This window comes from Pelodiscus sinensis, chromosome 1, assembly GCF_049634645.1.
Source record: "Pelodiscus sinensis isolate JC-2024 chromosome 1, ASM4963464v1, whole genome shotgun sequence".
NCBI classification, from domain to species: domain Eukaryota; kingdom Metazoa; phylum Chordata; order Testudines; family Trionychidae; genus Pelodiscus; species Pelodiscus sinensis.
The window spans coordinates 135,145,741-135,164,223 of record NC_134711.1 but is presented as its reverse complement, the minus strand read 5'-3'; the positions used below and the strand labels follow the sequence as shown (position 1 = coordinate 135,164,223).

The 18,483-nt window shown below is 48.2% G+C and overlaps 1 protein-coding gene across 2 annotated transcripts in view; it reads right to left on the bottom strand.

Moving 5' to 3' along the window:
* Positions 1-18,483, bottom strand: part of LOC102455926 (ovostatin-like) — a 75,646-nt gene that overhangs the window by 16,556 nt on the left and 40,607 nt on the right. For both annotated transcript variants that reach the window (XM_006136392.4, XM_006136393.4), the window contains exons 23-28: positions 16,371-16,454; positions 13,606-13,782; positions 13,044-13,125; positions 12,501-12,657; positions 11,658-11,732; positions 10,490-10,655 (exon numbers count right to left, since the gene is read on the bottom strand). In XM_006136392.4, coding sequence (XP_006136454.2) covers positions 10,490-10,655; positions 11,658-11,732; positions 12,501-12,657; positions 13,044-13,125; positions 13,606-13,782; positions 16,371-16,454 — 741 coding nt within the window. The remainder of the gene's footprint in view (positions 1-10,489; positions 10,656-11,657; positions 11,733-12,500; positions 12,658-13,043; positions 13,126-13,605; positions 13,783-16,370; positions 16,455-18,483) is intronic.

Here is an 18,483-nt window from a genome sequence, read left to right as displayed (position 1 = left end):
GCTCTTTAACACAGCTCACCTCAGTGTTCTTTTCTCCAAGCTGACCATAGATCACCTCACGTGGAAGTCGCTCCATACCCCGTTATCATTTTTGTTGCCTTTTTCTGTACTTTTGTCAGTTCCAATAAATCCAATTACTCCTGATTTACAGATGTAAAGGAGGGCAAAATCTGTTTCGTAGCTCTCTCTGGGACTGGGAGAACTACAAAGGCTAGATCTGGTACACCATGTGCAAGGGCACCATTTATGAGGGGCCAGAGGGGGGGGTCTGTGGCCCCCCTAAAATTTGAACCCCTAGATTTCGTTCTTGAGGCCTACTTAAAATACATGACCTAGTGTGGTGTTTTAGATGACGCTTGTAATTATTAGAACTGGGAGCACTGGTTGTTGGGAGTCTGGAAGCACAGGAAACAGGAAGGAGGGGGGAGAAGATTAGCCAGGGCTGAGTGATAGCTACAGAGGTGTGCAGCAGCTTTGTAAAGAGGTTTCACTTTTGGTAAATCAAGCCCTGCTGAAATTTGTTTGCATGATACAACACCTAGCCCAGTGTTTCTCAACCTTTTTTTATAAGGTACCCATTTTTCAACAAAAAAATTATAAGTATCTCCTTAAAAAAAAAAATTAGAAGTACCCCCAGTACCTACAGTTTTCAGACACACACACAATTTTTTTTCTACTATTGCAACACATTTGTTTAAACAACTTAATCATAGCCAGGCGAGCGATGAAATTTTTGGGTGTAAAAAGTACAAAAATAATAAAGTGCTATAAAACTTAAAACAAAAATTGAGTTTTCTCCAAATTTCAGTTGTGTTGACATACCCCCTTGATGTGTCTCAAGTACCCCTAAGGGTACTCGTACCACTGGCTGAGAAACACTGCCCTAACCCAAAGATAAAGCTTGTGCTGCTCCCATCTTCACCTTTGGGAATAGTGTTTGTTTATAAACAGAGGGAGGCATGGTGATTAAGATAACAAACGGCTTTTCATTCAAGTAATTGAGAGTTCATTAGATATCATGAAACATTGCTGGTACTCCACTTTAAAAACAGGGGAAAAGAATATGAATAAATACTGTGCTTCAGGGGCCTGCCTTTGGATCACTGCTGTTCAATTTACTCATATTATCTCATAAAAGGGGTAAACAGAAAGGTAGCAAAATTTGCAGATTGTAAAAAATTACTCAAAATACTTAAGTCCAAAGCTGACTGCAGGGAGTTACAAAGGGATCTCACAAAACTGAGAGACTGGGCAACACAAAGGTAGATGGAATTCAGTGTTGATAAGTGCAAAAAAATGTACATGGGAAAATATAATCCCAACTATACATACAAAATGATGGGATCTAAATTAGTTTGTTACCTCTCAAGAAAGAGATCTTGGGATCATTGTGGATAGTTCCCTGAAAACATCTGCTCTGTATGCAGTGGCAGGCTAAACAGCTAACTACAAATATTAGAAAGGAACAGATAATAAGACAACTAAATTGCTTCTATATAGTCATGGCATGCCCACGTCTTTAATACTGTATGCAGATCTGGTCACCACATCTAAAGAAAGGTATATGGGATTTGAAAAGGTACAGAAAGGGCAACAGAAATGATTGGGGGAAAGGAACAGCCTCCATATGATGAGTGATTAAAAAGCTTGGAACTTTTCAGCATAGAAAATAAATGAATAAAGGTTGGGGAGGAGATATTAGAGGGCTAGAAAATCATGAATTGTGTGGAAAAATAGAATAAGAAACTATTATTTACTGCTTAACTAACAACACAAGGTCACTCAATGAAATTTATAGGCAGCAGATTTAAAACAAACAAAACACATGATTTCTTCATGGTCAGTGTGTGGAACAACTTTCGATGGGTTGGTGGAAAAGCCCAAACTATAGCAGGGCTCCAATAAGAACAAAAAAAAATTCAGGGAGGCTAGGTCCATCAATGGCTACTAGCTAGGATGAGCAGGGATGTTGTCCCTAGCCTCAGTTTGCCAGAAGCTGGAATGGGCAACAGGAGATGGATGATTTCACAGAATTCCAGGGCTGGAAATGACCTCCGTAGGTCATCAAGTCCAGACCCCTGCTCCAAGCAGGACCAACCCCAACTAAATCATCCCAGCCAGGGCTTTGTCAAGCCAGGACTTGAAAACCTCTAGGGATGGAGATTCCACCCTCTCCCTAGGGGGAACCCATTCCAGTGCTTCACCACCCTCCTAGGGAAATAGTTTTTCCTAATATCCAACTGTAATGGGGAGACTGGCTCCCTGGTACGAGGTCGTGCCGTCCCCGGCTCTCTGGGGGGAGGCGGCCCTCCAGCCATGGCTCCGGCGCTGCTGCACCTGCATTCAGGCGGCGTCAGACCAAACGTTGGAGGCTCCACCCCCTCTGCAAGTGATGCAGCCGCCGCAGGCTGCGCCAGACAGGGGGAGGGGTGGCGGCACTGACGTGGAGAAGCAGGGGGAAAGCCTGGCCGTGTCTACCCGGCAGGGTCACACCCACCTGGAGGGCGTCAGGGATTGGACATGGGCGGCCCCCCCTCCCTGGCGTCAATCATGGAGCTGGCGGGACGTCTTAAAAGGCCGGAGCTAGCGGAAGGAGAGGAGGGGAAAGGAGACGGCTCCCAGAGGGAGGAGGCAGCTTCCAGCGGGCGAAATGGCTGGACCAGAGGGACAACAGTCCACTGACCCTGGGAGGTAGGAAGCGACCCAGGGCGCAGCCGCAGAGGCCCGTGGGCTGGTGTGTTGCGGGGACCCCCTCCCCTCCACCAACCAAACTGTGGGAGAAGTGATTTCCCTTGGGGTATGTCTACACTACCCCGCTAGTTCGAACTAGGGGGGTAATGTATGCATACCGCACTTGCAAATGAAGCCCGGGATTTGAATTTCCCGGGCTTCATTAGCATAAAGCCGGCGCCGCCATTTTTAAAAGCCGGCTAGTGCGAACCCTGTGCCGCGCGGCTACACGCGGCACGGACTAGATAGTTCGGATTAGGCTTCCTGTTCCACGAGGCGTACAGATAGTTCGGATTAGAAGCCTAATCCGAACTATCTACTCCGTGCCGCGTATAGCCGCGCGGCACGGGGTTCGCACTAGCCGGCTTTTAAAAATGGCGGCGCCGGCTTTATGCTAATGAAGCCCGGGAAATTCAAATCCCGGGCTTCATTAGCAAGTGCGGTATGCATACATTACCCCCCTAGTTCGAACTAGCGGGGTAGTGTAGACATACCCTCGGTTCCTAGGGCCCTGGATCAGGGCTTGGAGTGGGGGCGGGCCCCAACTCTCCTACCCCCCTTTCAGTCTTGGTACCGGCCAAGTGACACGGAGGATATGTGTACCATTACAAACTATACTCAGACTCTGACTACACGCCGGGAAGAGTGCTGCACCTGAAGGGTGGTGGGCATGGACCCCTCCCCCAGATGAAGGGGGGGGAGGGCGCCGTACCAACACGGGCAACTCGGGAAGCTGGTGCCCAGTCACATATGGCGGGTAATGATCCCACCCCTGATGTAAGGGGCTGAGTATGTGCCTCAGTGGTTCAAACAAACAAACAAAAAAGACCCTAAGGAGGTACCCCGAAGGACATGTTTCCGGGATTTGTTTGTTTTAGAGGGAGATGAAAATTGAAGGCCCAATATTATTGGAATGGATGGCTGAGAACCAGGAGCAATTCCAGCAGCAGCAGATGCAGCTAATTCAGCAGCTGATGGCACAAGGGCAGGAGCAGCAGAGGCAGCTCATAAGGGAACTGTACGACCTGCAGTGGCAGTCGACAGGAGGGGCCACGGGCCCAGGGACTGCCGGGCCAGTCAAGCCCAGCACTGGAAATAGTGTGCAGCTACCCATACGCCTCACCAAGATGGGGCCAAATGATGATCCCAAAGCATACTTGGTGACATTTTAGCGGGTGGCCAAGGCCACCCCACGGCCCAAGGACCAGTGGGCTACCCTCCTGGTGCCTTACCTGACTGGCCCAGCCCAGCTGGCCTACCGCAGCCTCCCGGCCCGTGAGGCATTATGTTACTACAAAGTCAAGGAGGCAATCCTTGACCAATTAGGGGTCACACTGGAGACCTACCAACAGAGGTTCCACCAGGAACAGTATCTGCCGGGAGCTCGGCCGCAAGCTGTGGCACAGAAGCTGAGAGAGGCGGGCTGCTGGTGGCTAGAACCGGAGCAGAAAACCGGAGAGCAAGTGGCTGAGATGATCTTCCTGGAACAATTCCGCGAGATCCTGCCCACAGAAGGTCAGACATGGGTTCGCTGCCACTGATCCAGCTCTCTGAATGAGGCTGTGGGCCTAGTCGAGGATCTGGTGGCAGCCAGAGGAATGGGGGAACCCAAGAAGTTCAGGAAGGAGCCACACAAAACCCCAAAGGAGGGAGGAGGATTCCGGAGAAGTGGAGACAAGATGTCAGAACCCAGAAGAGGCCAAAGAGAATGCGAGGGCTGGCGGTGGCTGGCCCAGATATGGCCGGTGCCACTGCAGAGGGAAACGGCCAAAGGACCTGACAGCATGAAGAAGGACCGGCTGACATTGATGGGGAAGGAAGATCCCCGGAATGTCTGTTTCGAGTGCGGGCAGGAGGGACATTTTAGAAGGGGATTGCCCCTTCATGGACTGCTCATTCGGACAGGCCCTAACGGTAAGCCAAGGGGGATCCCCAGACGAAGGGAGGATACTGGTAAAGCTCCTAGTAGAGGGCACAGAAGTAGAGGCCCTGGTGGACACGGGGAGCAGCCAGACCCTTGTCCGGGATGATTTAGTAAAGCAGGCCCGCGAAGAGGGACCGCCCGTGAGTATGCAGTGCGTACATGGGGACATACGTACTTACCAAACGGCATGGGTCCGCTTGGTGGAGGGGAGAAGGTAACCATCTGTCGGGCTGCCTTAGTATCTGGTTTAGCTTACCCCTTTATCTTGGGACGAGACTGCAAGGGGTTCCGCCGTATCTGGCGAGACTGGCAGACCCCGGGAGGGACGGGACAAGCCTGCCTCAACAAGGGGGCCCCTAGGCGAGCCCACGAGGGCCAACGAGATCTCAGCCCAGCAGAGACAAACCCCATCACTTGGGGGGCCGGCGAGAGGGGCCCACCACGGGGAGCACCCGAGACGGAGGACACCCTGGAGGGGCGAGAATTCGTAGAAGCCCAGCAAGCTGACCTGGCCCTGCATCGGGCATGGGACTCTGCGACAGATGGAAGCGAGGAACCGTCAGCGAGGCGGCACCCCGGACCCCATTTTGAGGTACGTACCGACAAGTGATACAGAGTCATGGAAGGCTCCCCAGCGACGGGGAGCATGCGCCAGTTGTTAGTCCCAGTACGATACAAAAAGGCGGCACTCGCGTTGGCCCATGACAACCCCTGGGCTAGGCACTTGGGCTTTGAGGAAATCCTGCAGCGCATCATGCAGAGGTTTTATTGGCCCGGCATCCATAAAGAGGTGCGGGACTTTTGCGAATCCTGCCCTGCTTGCCAGAAAACGAGCACCAAGAGAGAGTCCAAGGCCCCCTTGGTGCCCTTGCCCGTCGTGGGGGTTCCCTTCAACCGGATAGCCCTAGACCTGGTGAGCCCTCTGGACAAATCACATAGAGGGTACCAGTATATAATGGTAGATAAAGTCAGTGCCCTGAGAGATTATCCCGCCCCGACAACCAAGAAACAAGTGCGGCAGTTCCTGGGCTTAATTGGGTATTACTGCTGGTTTGTGCCATGGTTTGTAACCATAACGGCCCCGCTCTCAGACCTGGTGAAGAAAACACAGCTCAATAAAGTCCAGTGGTCTCCCCAGTGTGAATGAGCCTTCCGGGAACTGAGGGACCAGTTGGTCAGTCCACTGGTCTTGGTTCAACTGGATTTCTCTAGGCCCTTTATTCTACAGATGGACGCCTCAGATTCAGGACTAGGGACCATTTTATCCCAAGTAGTGGAAGGGGCCAAACACCCCGTCCTTTACCTCAGCCGAAAACTCTTGCCGAGGGAACAAAATTACGCTACCATTGAAAAGGAAGCGCTGACCGCCAAGTGGGCAATTGACTCATTAAGATACTATCGTTTAGGCAACTCCTTCACGCTAGTGACAGACCATGCTCCCTTATGCTGGATGAACTCAATGAAGCAGACCAACCTACGGGTGATGAGATGGTACCTCTCATTACAACCCTACCAGTTTGAAATTGCACACCGGCCGGATAAGGACCACGACAATGCGGATTTTTTTTCACAGATGCACGAACCCCAAGGTGAGGGGAGGGACCATGAACTAAGGGTGCGGGTGTGTAATGGGGAGACTCCGGCTCCCCACTACAAGGCTGCGCCGTCCCTGGCTCTCTGGCAGGAGGCAGCCCTCCAGCCGCGGCTCCAGCACTGCCACGCCTGCGTTCAGGCGACATCGGGCCGAATGCTGGAGGCTCCACCCCCTCTGTAAGTGATGCAGCGGCCGCAGGCTGCACCGGGCGGGGGGAGGGGTGGCGCCGACACGGAGAAGCCGAGGGATGGCCAGGCCGCGTTTACCCAGCGGGGTCACGCCCACCCAGAGGGCGCTGGGGATTGGACACGGGCAGGCCCCCCCAGCGTCAATGATGGAGCCGTCAGGACGGCTCAAAAGGCTGGAGCCAGCGGAAGGAGAGGAGGGGAAAGGAGATGGCTCCCTGAGGGAGGAGGCAGCTTCCAGCAGGCGAGATGGCTGGATCAGAGGGACAACAGTCCACTGACCATGGGAAGTAGGAAGCAACCCAGGGCGCAGCCGCAGAGTCCCGTGGGTTGGTGTGTTGCGGGGACCCCCTCCCCTCCACCAAGGGACACATTGTTGACTCATATCCAGCTTCTCATCCACTGTAATTCCCAGGTCTTTTTCGGCTGAACTGCTGCTTAGTCAGTTGGTCCCCAGCATGGAAGAGTACTTGGGATTCTTCCATCCCAAGTGCAGGACTCTGCACTTTTCCTTGTTGAACCTCATCAGATTTCTTTTGGCCTAATTCTCTATTTTTTTCAGGTCACTTTGGACCCTATCCCTGTCCTCCAATATATCTACCTCTCCGCCTGGCTTAGGACACATGTGCTCGGCAGGGCTAATGCAGAAATAAGCTATGCAACTTGAGCTCCGTCAATTGCATCGCCTAAATCGAAACAGCTTGTTTTTGTTTTCTGTGCTATCTACACAGCAGGAAGTCCGAGGTAGAGCACTCTTCCTGTGACATTCCTTACTCCTCGTACAATGAGGGTTACAGGAGTCGGAGTAAGCAGTCCTTCAGCTTGACATTGTTCTGACATTATGCCAAAATAAAGGCTTGCAGTGTAAATGCAGACTAGGTTATTTCGGAATAATGTCAGTTATTCTGAAATAACGCTGCTGTGTAGACATAGCCTTAATGGCCTCTGCGAACTTGCTGAGGGTGCAGCCCATCCTCAAACAGGTCATTTGATGACTGCCTCTTCTTCTTATTCCTTCTGAAGCACCTGGCATTGGCTATAGGATACTGGAGTAAGTAGATCACTGGTCTGACCAGTATGGCCATTCTGAGATTCTTATATAGAGCCATGTATATATGTATCTGCCCTTTACTGTAATCCACTAGACTCCACTCCCTTTCCAGAGCTAAGATAGAGCCCAAAAGTCCTGTCAGCTGTCTCTCTTTCTCTCTGCAGTTAATAACAAAGTCAGAATTCATAGAATCATAGAGCTGGAAGAGACCTCAGAAGGTCATCAAGTCCAGCCCCCTGCTCTAGGCAGGACCAATCCCAACTAAATCAACCCGGCCAGGGCTTTGTCAAGCTGAGTCTTAAATACCTCTAGGGATGGAGACTCCATCTGAAAATTTTAAAGCTAACCAGTGTCCCTTAGGTGACTTGCTACAAGCAGTCAGAAAATGCTAGTATTAGATCTAACATGTATTTTATGTTTTTTCTTTTTTATGGGAATTAGATACAGTGCTCCTGTCAGCTAATTGCTAAGTTATCTGCCCCAAATCTAGAGTTTCCAGTGCCTTAGTAGCTCCTGGAAAGAGGTGATATGTGTGTGTGGGAGAGCAGATGAAGTCACCTCCCCTGCAATTTGCTCCTTGACACATACTGAGCAGGCTCAGTAACACTGTGGAAACCACTGTCCCCAGTCTGATTCCACATGATCTCCCTTTCTCCACCCCCACCACACCATGCACAGGTCATCCTGCCTATCAGAATCTGAAATGCTCCCCTCTGTGCTACATTCATGATCACAGCCCCTTCCTGAGGCGAGCAGGAGAAGGGAGTCAAAGGAAGCCAGACGTGGGACTTTGAGGGAGATTGCTTGGTACATGGACACTTCACCTATCCAAAACAAAATTAGTGAAACTCTCTGTTTTCTGGTCATGGGTTAAGCCTTTTGATGTTTGGCTGAAGCTCTGGCCAGAGGTATTGTTATGCCATACCCACCCACTGATCCAGCTCATCCAATATCAGTCTCTGGCTGTGGCCAGTACCAGCTACTTCAGAGGAAGGTACAAGAAATGGAAATGCAGACTGTTATGGAATAAGCTCCCTATGAGGATGTTTCTTTCTGATCTTCCTTGAATATGGGTAGTCTCATGCCCTGATATGACAATTTAATCCCTTATTTTTTAAAAAAATCCTACTGTAATTGTGGATATTCTCATAAATTTTAGGCCTCAGTGAGCTCTAGTAGCAATGGACTATTTATGTGTTACAGTAATAAGTCTTTCCTTTTATTTTTTCTAAATGTGCTGCCTTTTCATTCCATGGAGTAGTTCCTTTGTGTGGTTTTACGAAAAAGGCAGAACGGGAGCATACAATCTACCTCTGTACTAGTCTTTTATTTCTCCTCTTTTTGTCTCTAGTTTAAATACTTGAGGGGATTTCAATCTATTTTCTAATGAAATACAGGGCTATGTAGCACGTTAAAGACTAACAAGATGGTTCATTAGATGATGAGCTTTCGTGGGCCAGACCCACTTCCTCAGATCAAATAGTGGAAGAAAATAGTCACAACCATATATACCAAAGGATACAATTAAAAAAAATGAACACATATGAAAAGGACAAATCACATTTGTGAACTAATGGTATTAGAGGTGGGGAAAGGTAAATGTCTGTGAGCTAATGGTATTAGAGGTGATAATTGGGGAAGCTACCTTTGTAATGGGCAAGATAGCTAGGGTCTTTGTTGAGACCCACGCATAGAGTGTCGAATTTTAGCATGAATGACAGTTCAGAGGATTCCCTTTCAAGGGAAATCCTTGAAAGGGAATTCTCTGAACTGTCATTCATGCTAAAATTCGACACTCTATGCGTGGGTCTCAACAAAGACCCTAGCTATCTTGCCCATTACAAAGGTAGCTTCCCCAATTATCACCTCTAATACCATTAGCTCACAGACATTTACCTTTCCCCACCTCTAATACCATTAGCTCACAGACATTTACTTTTCCCCACTTCTAATACCATTAGCTCACAGACATTTACTTTTCCCCACTTCTAATACCATTAGCTCACAGACATTTACTTCCCCCCCGCTCCCTGCATCCCTGTTCTGTTCTGAAATTTGATTTGTCCTTTTCATATGTGTTCATTTTTTTAATTGTATCCTTTGGTATATATGGTTGTGACTATTTTCTTCCACTATTTGATCTGAGGAAGTGGGTCTGGCCCACGAAAGCTCATCATCTAATAAACCATCTTGTTAGTCTTTAAAGTGCGTCGTAGTCCTGTATTTTGTTTCAGCTACACCAGACTAACACAGCTACATTTCTATCACTATTTTCTAATGGAAATCATTGTATTCCTCCTTACATCTCTGAACCCACTGCATTTCTGTTCATTCCTTTTCGAGACCAAAATTGAATGAAGGATTCCAGAACACTGCTCTGAAGGAGAAGTTACTCACCCATCAAGTCCTGTGGACATTAGGATTAAACTGCAAAGATAATGTGTGTGCCACAAGCTGTCACCCTGTCTATAGTCAGAGAGACTGAAAGGAAGTGCTAGACCTAAAGCAAGGGACAGACACTGCTCCCATTTCTTTCCTCCCAGACACCTTTGATTTGCACTAGTGAAAGGGAGGTGAGATTCAGACCTGGTAAGTTCTCGTCATTGATAATGAAAATGTTTGATGTCAAAAGTATCATAATACTGGACATCTGCCGGCACCTATTTGCAGAGGAGGAGGGGAGCTTGGGTCTGGTTGAAGTTGGGAGGTGGGCATGACAATCAAGGGATCTATGAGAATGTAGAAAGAAGGGTTAATTTGGGTTGTGTGTTAAAAATAAAACCATAGATCCTCACATTTCAACAGGCCTACCTATGGTCCTGCCTATCTCCCTATTTCTTTCTAACAAGCAAAACTCCATTATACAATTTCCATGGCCAAAATTGGTTACCATGATTTCTAGATCTGAGCAGAAGAATTTAAGGTGGCAGTAGGCCTATCTACCATGTAGGTAAAACCCATCTACCATCTGTGCAAATGTCCCAGAATATTTAGGTGACACTCACCAACTTTCTTAGCAGATTTTTCCAGCTCCTTCAAGAAAAAGTCACATTTCCCCTCATTGCCAACAAAGCAGAAGGTATAGGCCAGGAGTGCTTGGGTGTAAACTTTGCTGATTTCTTCTTCAGATGCAGCCTCTAAGCAAAATAGACCATTTCGGACCACTGGGTGCTATAAAGAAATACATTAGATCTGTCTGTGCATATGGGACATACATCTTCATCCAGGCAAATTTTTCTGTTCCAGAACATTCCAGGCTGAATTTATCTGGCCACCATCACAGTAGTGAACACAGAACCTTCTAGGTCCAAAAGGACTGCAGCGGGAGGAAGATTTTCAGGACTTGCCAGACGAGGGCAGTGTTTCTCAAAGCGGGTCGCAGGCCACATTGAGAAAGCTGCTAATGGGTCACTTTGGTTTGTTTACATAACGCCTCCACAGCCATGAAGCACTGCGGTTTGCAGTTTGCAGCAGGGGGAGATGTGGGAAGCAGTGTGGCTCAGGCCCACTTTGAGAACACGGGAGACGGGAAACACCATAAAGCAGGCTTCCCTTTGGTTTCATTATTGACATTAAAAAGGGAGTATAAATGAAAGCCCATTCTACCCCTGCTCCTCCAATCACTGCTTGCTTAGCTTGACAAGAAGTTATTAAGCTTCCTCTGGTAATAGCACACTCTGTAGTCATGGATAAAGACTTAATAGTATGGGTAAGATTTTGCGCTCAGGGCCTCTAGTATCAATCCATTGACAGCTATGGTATTGTCCTGGTTTTACACCAACATGTACACCATTTGGACGTTTCCTAGGCCTGCCCTGAACTTTCTCCTGGGTCTGAGTGACTCACATTTGAGGCTGAGATATACCACACAAACAAGTGCCTGATGAGTTTGTAGGCATGTCTGACCTTTCATTTAATCAGCAGTTATGCTAAGCTGTACACTCCACTAGCCCCACCCAGGCAGTGCCCTCCGATTGAAGTGGAATTTCTGATTGATAACAAGGGTTTATAGATCTGTTGTTATGAACAGCAATGAATGCATACACATTCCATGCAGACACATGTCTGAGGAGCATCACTTCCAGCACCCAGGCAATTTGTAAGAGATTGTGGGGCCAAGCCAATTCACTGAAAACAGATACAGAAGGGTAAGCACAGGGAAGAAAGCCTTACCACACTGGGGTGTCCAGCCTCAAGCAAAGCCGTGGTGATGTAGGCTGTGAGTGAAAGCTGGTCATCAACTCCTCCCTGAATGAAACACAACAGAAGTAGTCAGTTTGAGGGGGCGGGATGGCTGGCCTTCTCCCCATGGAGGAGGTGATGTCCTACACCAGAGAGGTTCCCATAGTTCTGTGAAGCCTGGGCAAAAAGTTCAGGATAGCAGCTCTCAAATTGGTCACAAAGATTTGCTGGCCACATCAGACTTACCCTGCTTCTTTCTTTCTTTGAAGCAGCTTCCTAGGTAGCAGGTTCGCAGAAATGTTGGTTGTGCCCAAAATGCCTAGAGTTTGCACCCCTTCCTTGGAAGTCCCTTTTCCCCTGACATGTCTAAAATTCTGTGAGGGAGTTTGGGTACTGGATAGGGACAACTGGTGAGGGGAAATATGAAGGGGTCACCGACCATGGGACTGCCCCCCCTCCCAGCCCAGAGAAGAGCCAGGACAACCCCCTTCTGCCCCAGGCCCTGCCTTTCCATGCCTCTGCCCTGCCCTCTCCCCTCCTCTTCCTCTGGCTCCCTCCCCACAGCAACTCAGCCAGGGAGACTAGTGGGGCGGGGGGCTGGTCTAGCATGTGGGACTGCCTCCCTACACTCACCAGCAGCAGCAGCAGAGGAAGCAAAGCCCCAGATGCACCCCCAGTCATGTCGCTCTGCTCCCACCAGTGAACAGGGGTGTGTGGGGGTGTAGTGAGTGAGATGCCAGGAAATTTAGGAGTGAGGATGCAATTTGGCAGCATTAAGACAGTGCTTTTCCCATGAAAAGAGAAGAAGTTTGGCAGGGAACAGAAATATGTCACCTTCAAGGCATTGTTGAAGAGTTTCCCAACACTTTGGAAGCAGCCATTCGACTTCTGTTTGCTTGACAGCCAGATCAGCGTTTGGGATTGGACACTGTCGTCGATATAGATATAGGGGGAGGCTTGATGAAATGACTTGTACACGAAGGCGGTGAGCCTGCACAACACAGATATGAGTGAGCAGTCAGTAGGAATCTAAAACAGCAAAACAGCAGAGTCCCTCTGCTCCCCTACACACAGGCCAGGAGAGGAATGAGTCACAGAGGATGGGATTGAACTATTTCTTTTAGCTCTCTGTAAAACACTGGCTCTGTGTTTATGCGTATAACAGGTGAATTTACAGAGAAAAAAAAGAAGGGACCTACATCAGTAGCAATTAAATTCTGCCTTAGCCTCATCGACAGAGCTATTTATTCTTAGGCCTGCAGAGTTCTAGTCCATGTTCTTTACAGGTGTGTTTTATTTATTTAGTAAAAGTGTCTTTCAACTTCAGCTCATAGTTTTATTACCAGCCCAGGCCTCAGCCATCTTCCCAGCTCTCACCATGTGTTTCCTTCTTTATCTCTAGTCCCAAAGATACTGTAGGATCCATCTGGGTGTTTGTATGACAGCTGTTTCTGGTACCCTGAAAACACACAAGGAGGAGGGCATGTTTGCTGATTAAAACAAATAAAATCCCATTTTAATGTACCATCAAATAAACCCAGAACCCCAACTGGAGGATAAGAAGGGATTAGAATGAGCCCGAGGGGCTGAAAGGAGCAGAAGACCTTTGACTTAGCATCGAAGCTTGAGGGAAAGGAGCAAGGGGAGTGTGGGCGCTAGGGACTGACAACAAAACCAGTCTTTTGGAAGGGGTAGGAAGAAAAGGCCTAAAAGGAGCAGTGGGTGGGGAGGGGACTGAAGTAGCAGGATAGTGAAAGGAACAGTTTCAAGCAGACCTACTAACTGGTCTTCAGGAGGAAGCAGGTCAGCAGGCATTACAAGGCAGTCGCATGGTTCAGTGTGCTTAGTTAAAAGAAAAATGCGACACTATCAGGGTAACTTCATAGCATATGCTCAATGGAGGGAGGAGGATGTCACAAATTAAGGAGAGGTGCCTCACCGCTGACTAAGTAGCCGATGGCCTTGGATTTGGTCTCCTCATTCAGCTGCCTCGTCTTATTCAGGTAGTTTAGAACGTAGATATTGGGGGCAAACAGGACCATGTTCTGCTCCCCGCAGCCAAAGGGCATCTGGAGGAGCTGCTGCAGGTTCTGCATGGCCGTGCCCAGGATATCTCCTGGGAATAAAGACCCAGAGAGTGAGAGTCACACAGAGCCTACATCAGAGGCTCTACTGCGGAAAAGTAACACTAGTCCACTAGGCAGGTACCCTCAAACTGGCTGAGATTCTAGAATTAACCCCTCTTGTAGAAATTCTACCCTGGCTTTGCTGTGTTCTCAGTGAGGGTATGTCTACACTACCCTCCTAGTTCGAACTAGGAGGGTAATGTAGGCATACCGCACTTGCAAATGAAGCCCGGGATTTGAATTTCCCGGGCTTCATTTGCATAAGCCGGCCGGCGCCATTTTTAAATGCCGGCTCGTTCGAACCCCGTGCCGCGCGACTACAGGCGGCACGGGCTAGATAGTTCGAACTAGCAAGCCATTCCGCACTATCTGTACGCCTCGTGGAACGAGGTATACAGATAGTGTGGAATGGCTTGCTAGTTCGAACTATCTAGCCCGTGCCGCGTGTAGCCGCGCGGCACGGGGTTCGAACGAGCCGGCATTTAAAAATGGCGCCGGCCGGCTTATGCAAATGAAGCCCGGGAAATTCAAATCCCGGGCTTCATTTGCAAGTGCGGTATGCCTACATTACCCTCCTAGTTCGAACTAGGGTGGTAGTGTAGACATACCCTGAGGCAGTAGTTCTGGGCAGGCACAGGAGAACAGATTTGTTCTGTTCTAAAGTAGACAAATGCCAAAAAAACGCCAAACAAGAGACTTGTGCAAATCATACTCTGTTGGCTGCCTCACATGCACTTTGCCATCTAATCTGCATCAGAAATACTTTGAATGTGGCGAACACCTGCAAAGCACTAACCAGCTGCTTTTTACTATTTTAAAAGAGAGAGCAAAAAGCTCCTCAACAGATAAGGTTTCTTCCATTTCGAGAAAGTTACACTTGTAACAGCCTGGGCAAAAAAGCCTGGACCAGTGACAGGTTTTTAAGAACGCCTAACTTAACAGGGCTAGAAATGGGTACTTTAGAGCAGAAGTTTCCAATATCTTATCTCCAAAGCTATCCTCCATAAAAAACTGGGTGCTTATAACATTTCCTCTTTATTTCCAGATGTTAAATCACATTACGAAAGAGCTGAAATGCATCAAATTCTTTCCTCAATGTTATCCCAATGGTAAGCTCAGAGAGCAGGTAGGTAAGGTCCCATGAGAAACAAGACTAAGGAGAAAAACAACTCAAGAGAGTTGGCAGTTTTTCAAAGGAACATTATTAGGGGCCCAAAAGCAAGCACTTTTCCTCTGTGTAGGAAAGATAGAAAGTATAGCAAAAGGCCACTTTGGCCTAACGAGGAGATCTTGTATGATCTAAAAATAAAAAAGGAATCATATAAAAAGTGGAAACTAGGACAAATTACAACGGATGAATATAAGCAAACAATAAGGCTATGTCTATACTGGCGGGTTCTGGTGCCAGAAATATGCAAATGAGGCTAAGCATGAAATATCGCAGAGCCTCATTTGCATATCGAATGAGCCGCCATTTTGCGGAAGAGGCTCTTGCACCAGAAAGAGTGTCTACACTGCTTCTTCTCGCGCAAGAAAAGCCCTCTTGCGCAATGCTGCTATGCTGATTATTGTTCTCCTTTGCCTCTGAGGATAGGATAAGAAGCAATGGGCTTAAACTGCAGCAAGGGAGGTTTAGGTTGGACATTAGGAAACTTTCTGTCAGTGGGGTTCAACTCTGGAATAAGTTGCCTAGAGAGGTTGTGGAATCTCCATCACTGGAGATATTTAAGAGCCGGTTAGACAGGTATCTATCAGGGATGATCTAGATGGCCCTGGGTCCTGCCATGAGGGCAGGGGACTGGACTCGATGACCTCTTGGGGTCACTTCAAGTTCTAGCATTCTATGATTCTATACCTTTCCATGTAAGAAATTGCTCCAGTTGTCACATGGATGCCCTGAAGTGGAGGAAGAGTATCTGGGTGATCATTAATCAGGTAGGGGACAGAAGGGTCCAGCAGTCATTCTCTATTATATTCCCACTATGAAAAACTTTAGGGACTTCAGTGCAGAGATTCCTGGTTCCTCTTTGGGACACCTAGAAATTGCATCTCTGGCTTGGTACATCCCTGAGTATCAGGCCTTAAAACTGCAATGCAATGTATTTCAAAATAAATTATTTTAGTTCCCCTTTCATGGTCTGGATAATTTAACTCACAGAGGGATACAAAAGAATTTTAATTGAGCTTACTAGGGGGCTGTGCCCCCTGCTTGCTATGCACTCCAACCTAGCACAATTGATTTATGGTTTTATCAGTTGTGAATAATACAGCTTGATAGATGGGATGATGGGGAGGCAAATGTTTTATTGGCATGAGTTTAGGCTGGGTGCATTAGTTATGAGTGGCAAAGAAATAAGTTGATCCTAACAAGTACCAATAAACCCTCTATACCAAAAGAAAGGTCTAAAGGAGCATCACAAACATTCAGAAACTGGATTTCTCCCTTCTGGTGAAGAGGGTGTCTCCTAGCACTGAAAAACTAGATGGTGAATTTCTAAGAGGCAGGAATAAGCCTTCTTGCTGAGAAGTTTGTTTATCTTGAGATACAAGAATCTCAACACAAACGTTATAGATTTACCAGTCACAGAGCAAGAGGCTCTGGCTGACCCTTCCACCAGGTTTTCAGGTAGTTTCAGAGATATTGGTTCAGTGGTTGTGGAATCTGTGAGGAAAATATAGGATTAAAATTGATATTTTATACAGCAACTTTTATTTAGCAACTTTTATTTAGCAACTAACTGCTTTGTGTAAAAAATTAAAACGAATGAACATCATAGGACACCGACAATGGGGAACGGCGTATCAATTGTAAGGAGAGAAGGAGACACAGTAAAACAACTACAGCTAAAGCTCGACAAAATGAGGCAAATCCTCAGCTGATGTAAGTTACCACAATTCACTGAAGTCATCCTAGCTAGGGAAGGTCAGTACTCACAGACTGTGATGGTACTTGTGGTGGCCAGGAACCCAGGTTGAAGGAACCTCTTCAGCAAGACACTTGATATGGAGTATTGGTGAGGCTCAGAGTCCTCATTGTTCATTCCCTTCATTAGCAAACGGTTTCCCAGGGCCTCCACATCAGCTTGGCTACTGACTATTCTTCATGGAAAAATCCGTTCTAAGGCTTTACTGTGCCCTGTCTATCTCTCCAGTACCAGCCCCACTTCCCGGCCTCCCTGGGAGAGGGAAACTGAAAAATTAAACTCTGAGGGGAGGCCATCATTAAAATTTGCTAGCAGAGGGCCCATGACATGCCTGAAATAGTCCTGTGAACTTTGTATCTTAGGCAGTTATATGGCCCTTTATACTGTTAACAAGCACTACCATACCACTAGAGCAGTGGTCTCCAACCTTTTTAACCACAAGATCACTTTTTTAAAATTTAAGTGCAATGTAAGATCTGCCTCAAACCCAAATACCCTTGCCCCACTTTCTTCTTGCCTCTTCTTTGAAGCTCTGTCCCTGCTCCACCCCTTCTCCGAGGCCTCACCCTATTCACTCCATCCCCTCTTCCTACCTGAATCTCATTCACTTTCACCGAGCTGGGCAGAGGGTTGGGGTGCAGCCTCCGATCTTGGGTTTGGAGTGTGGGAGGGGCTCCAGGATTTGCCCAGCTGGGAGGATTGGGATCCAGGAGGGGGTTCAGGGTGTAAGATCTAATAAGCAGTTTGGGTGCAGAGGGACTCAAGTCTGGGGCAGGAGGAAGTTCAGGGCTGGGACAGGGGTTCAGGAAGCAGGCTCTGGCTGGGCACCGTTTCACTGAGATGGCTTCTGAGTGGTAGAGCAGTGTGGTTAAGTCAGGCACACTCCTGCTCTGGCCCTGCACCACTCCTGAAAGCAGCTGGCATGCACAGCCATGGCTCCATGGCGCCATGTGCTGCCCTCATCTACAGGCACTGAGCCCACAGCTTCTACTGACCACAGCTCCCCATTACTGATCACTGCGAGCTACAGGAGCAGTGTCTGCAGGCAAGGACAGCATGTGGAGACTCCCTGCCCTGCCTCTCTCAGGGGCTGCAGGGACATGCCAGCCACGTCCAGAGCAGCAGTTACCACGGGGATAATGACTCCAGCCATGACAGGTTCGGCATTTTAGAACTCACTGCTCAAAGAATTAAATGTAAGCGTAAGAGAGAAATGAAAATGCTGAAATGCACAGACCAGTCTAAAACCCAAACTAACCCACTTTGCAAGCAGTAACAGAAGTAACAATAACCCCCCACATATGTGTTGGATCGGGATATGAGAGGGAAGGACAGTGTGTGTGTTTGTGAGAATGACACACACACACACACACACAATATGAGAGTGACAGAGATTTGCATTGCTAAGCTCCCTCCATCCCCTTCTCTCTGTGTGGAGACAGGGTACAGAAGTGGGGGGGGGGGAGGGACACCCTGACATCAGCAACCCACTTCTTCCTCCCACACCCTGCACAGCAAGCAGGAGGATCCCAGGAGAGCAGCTCCAAGACAAGGAGCAGTTGGACAATAGAGGCAAGGGCAACTGAAGTGCCAGTGCTTGATAGCTTCCTGGCCAAACCAGTCAGGATCACTTGTCAGAGGCTCCAAGAACTATGGATAGATCCCGATCCACTGCACTACAGGTACAGAGACACAAAGAATCTGGCCACATTGAAGACTAAATCCAGATCAGTGGGACCATGTTTAAACATTCACCCTGCATTGTAA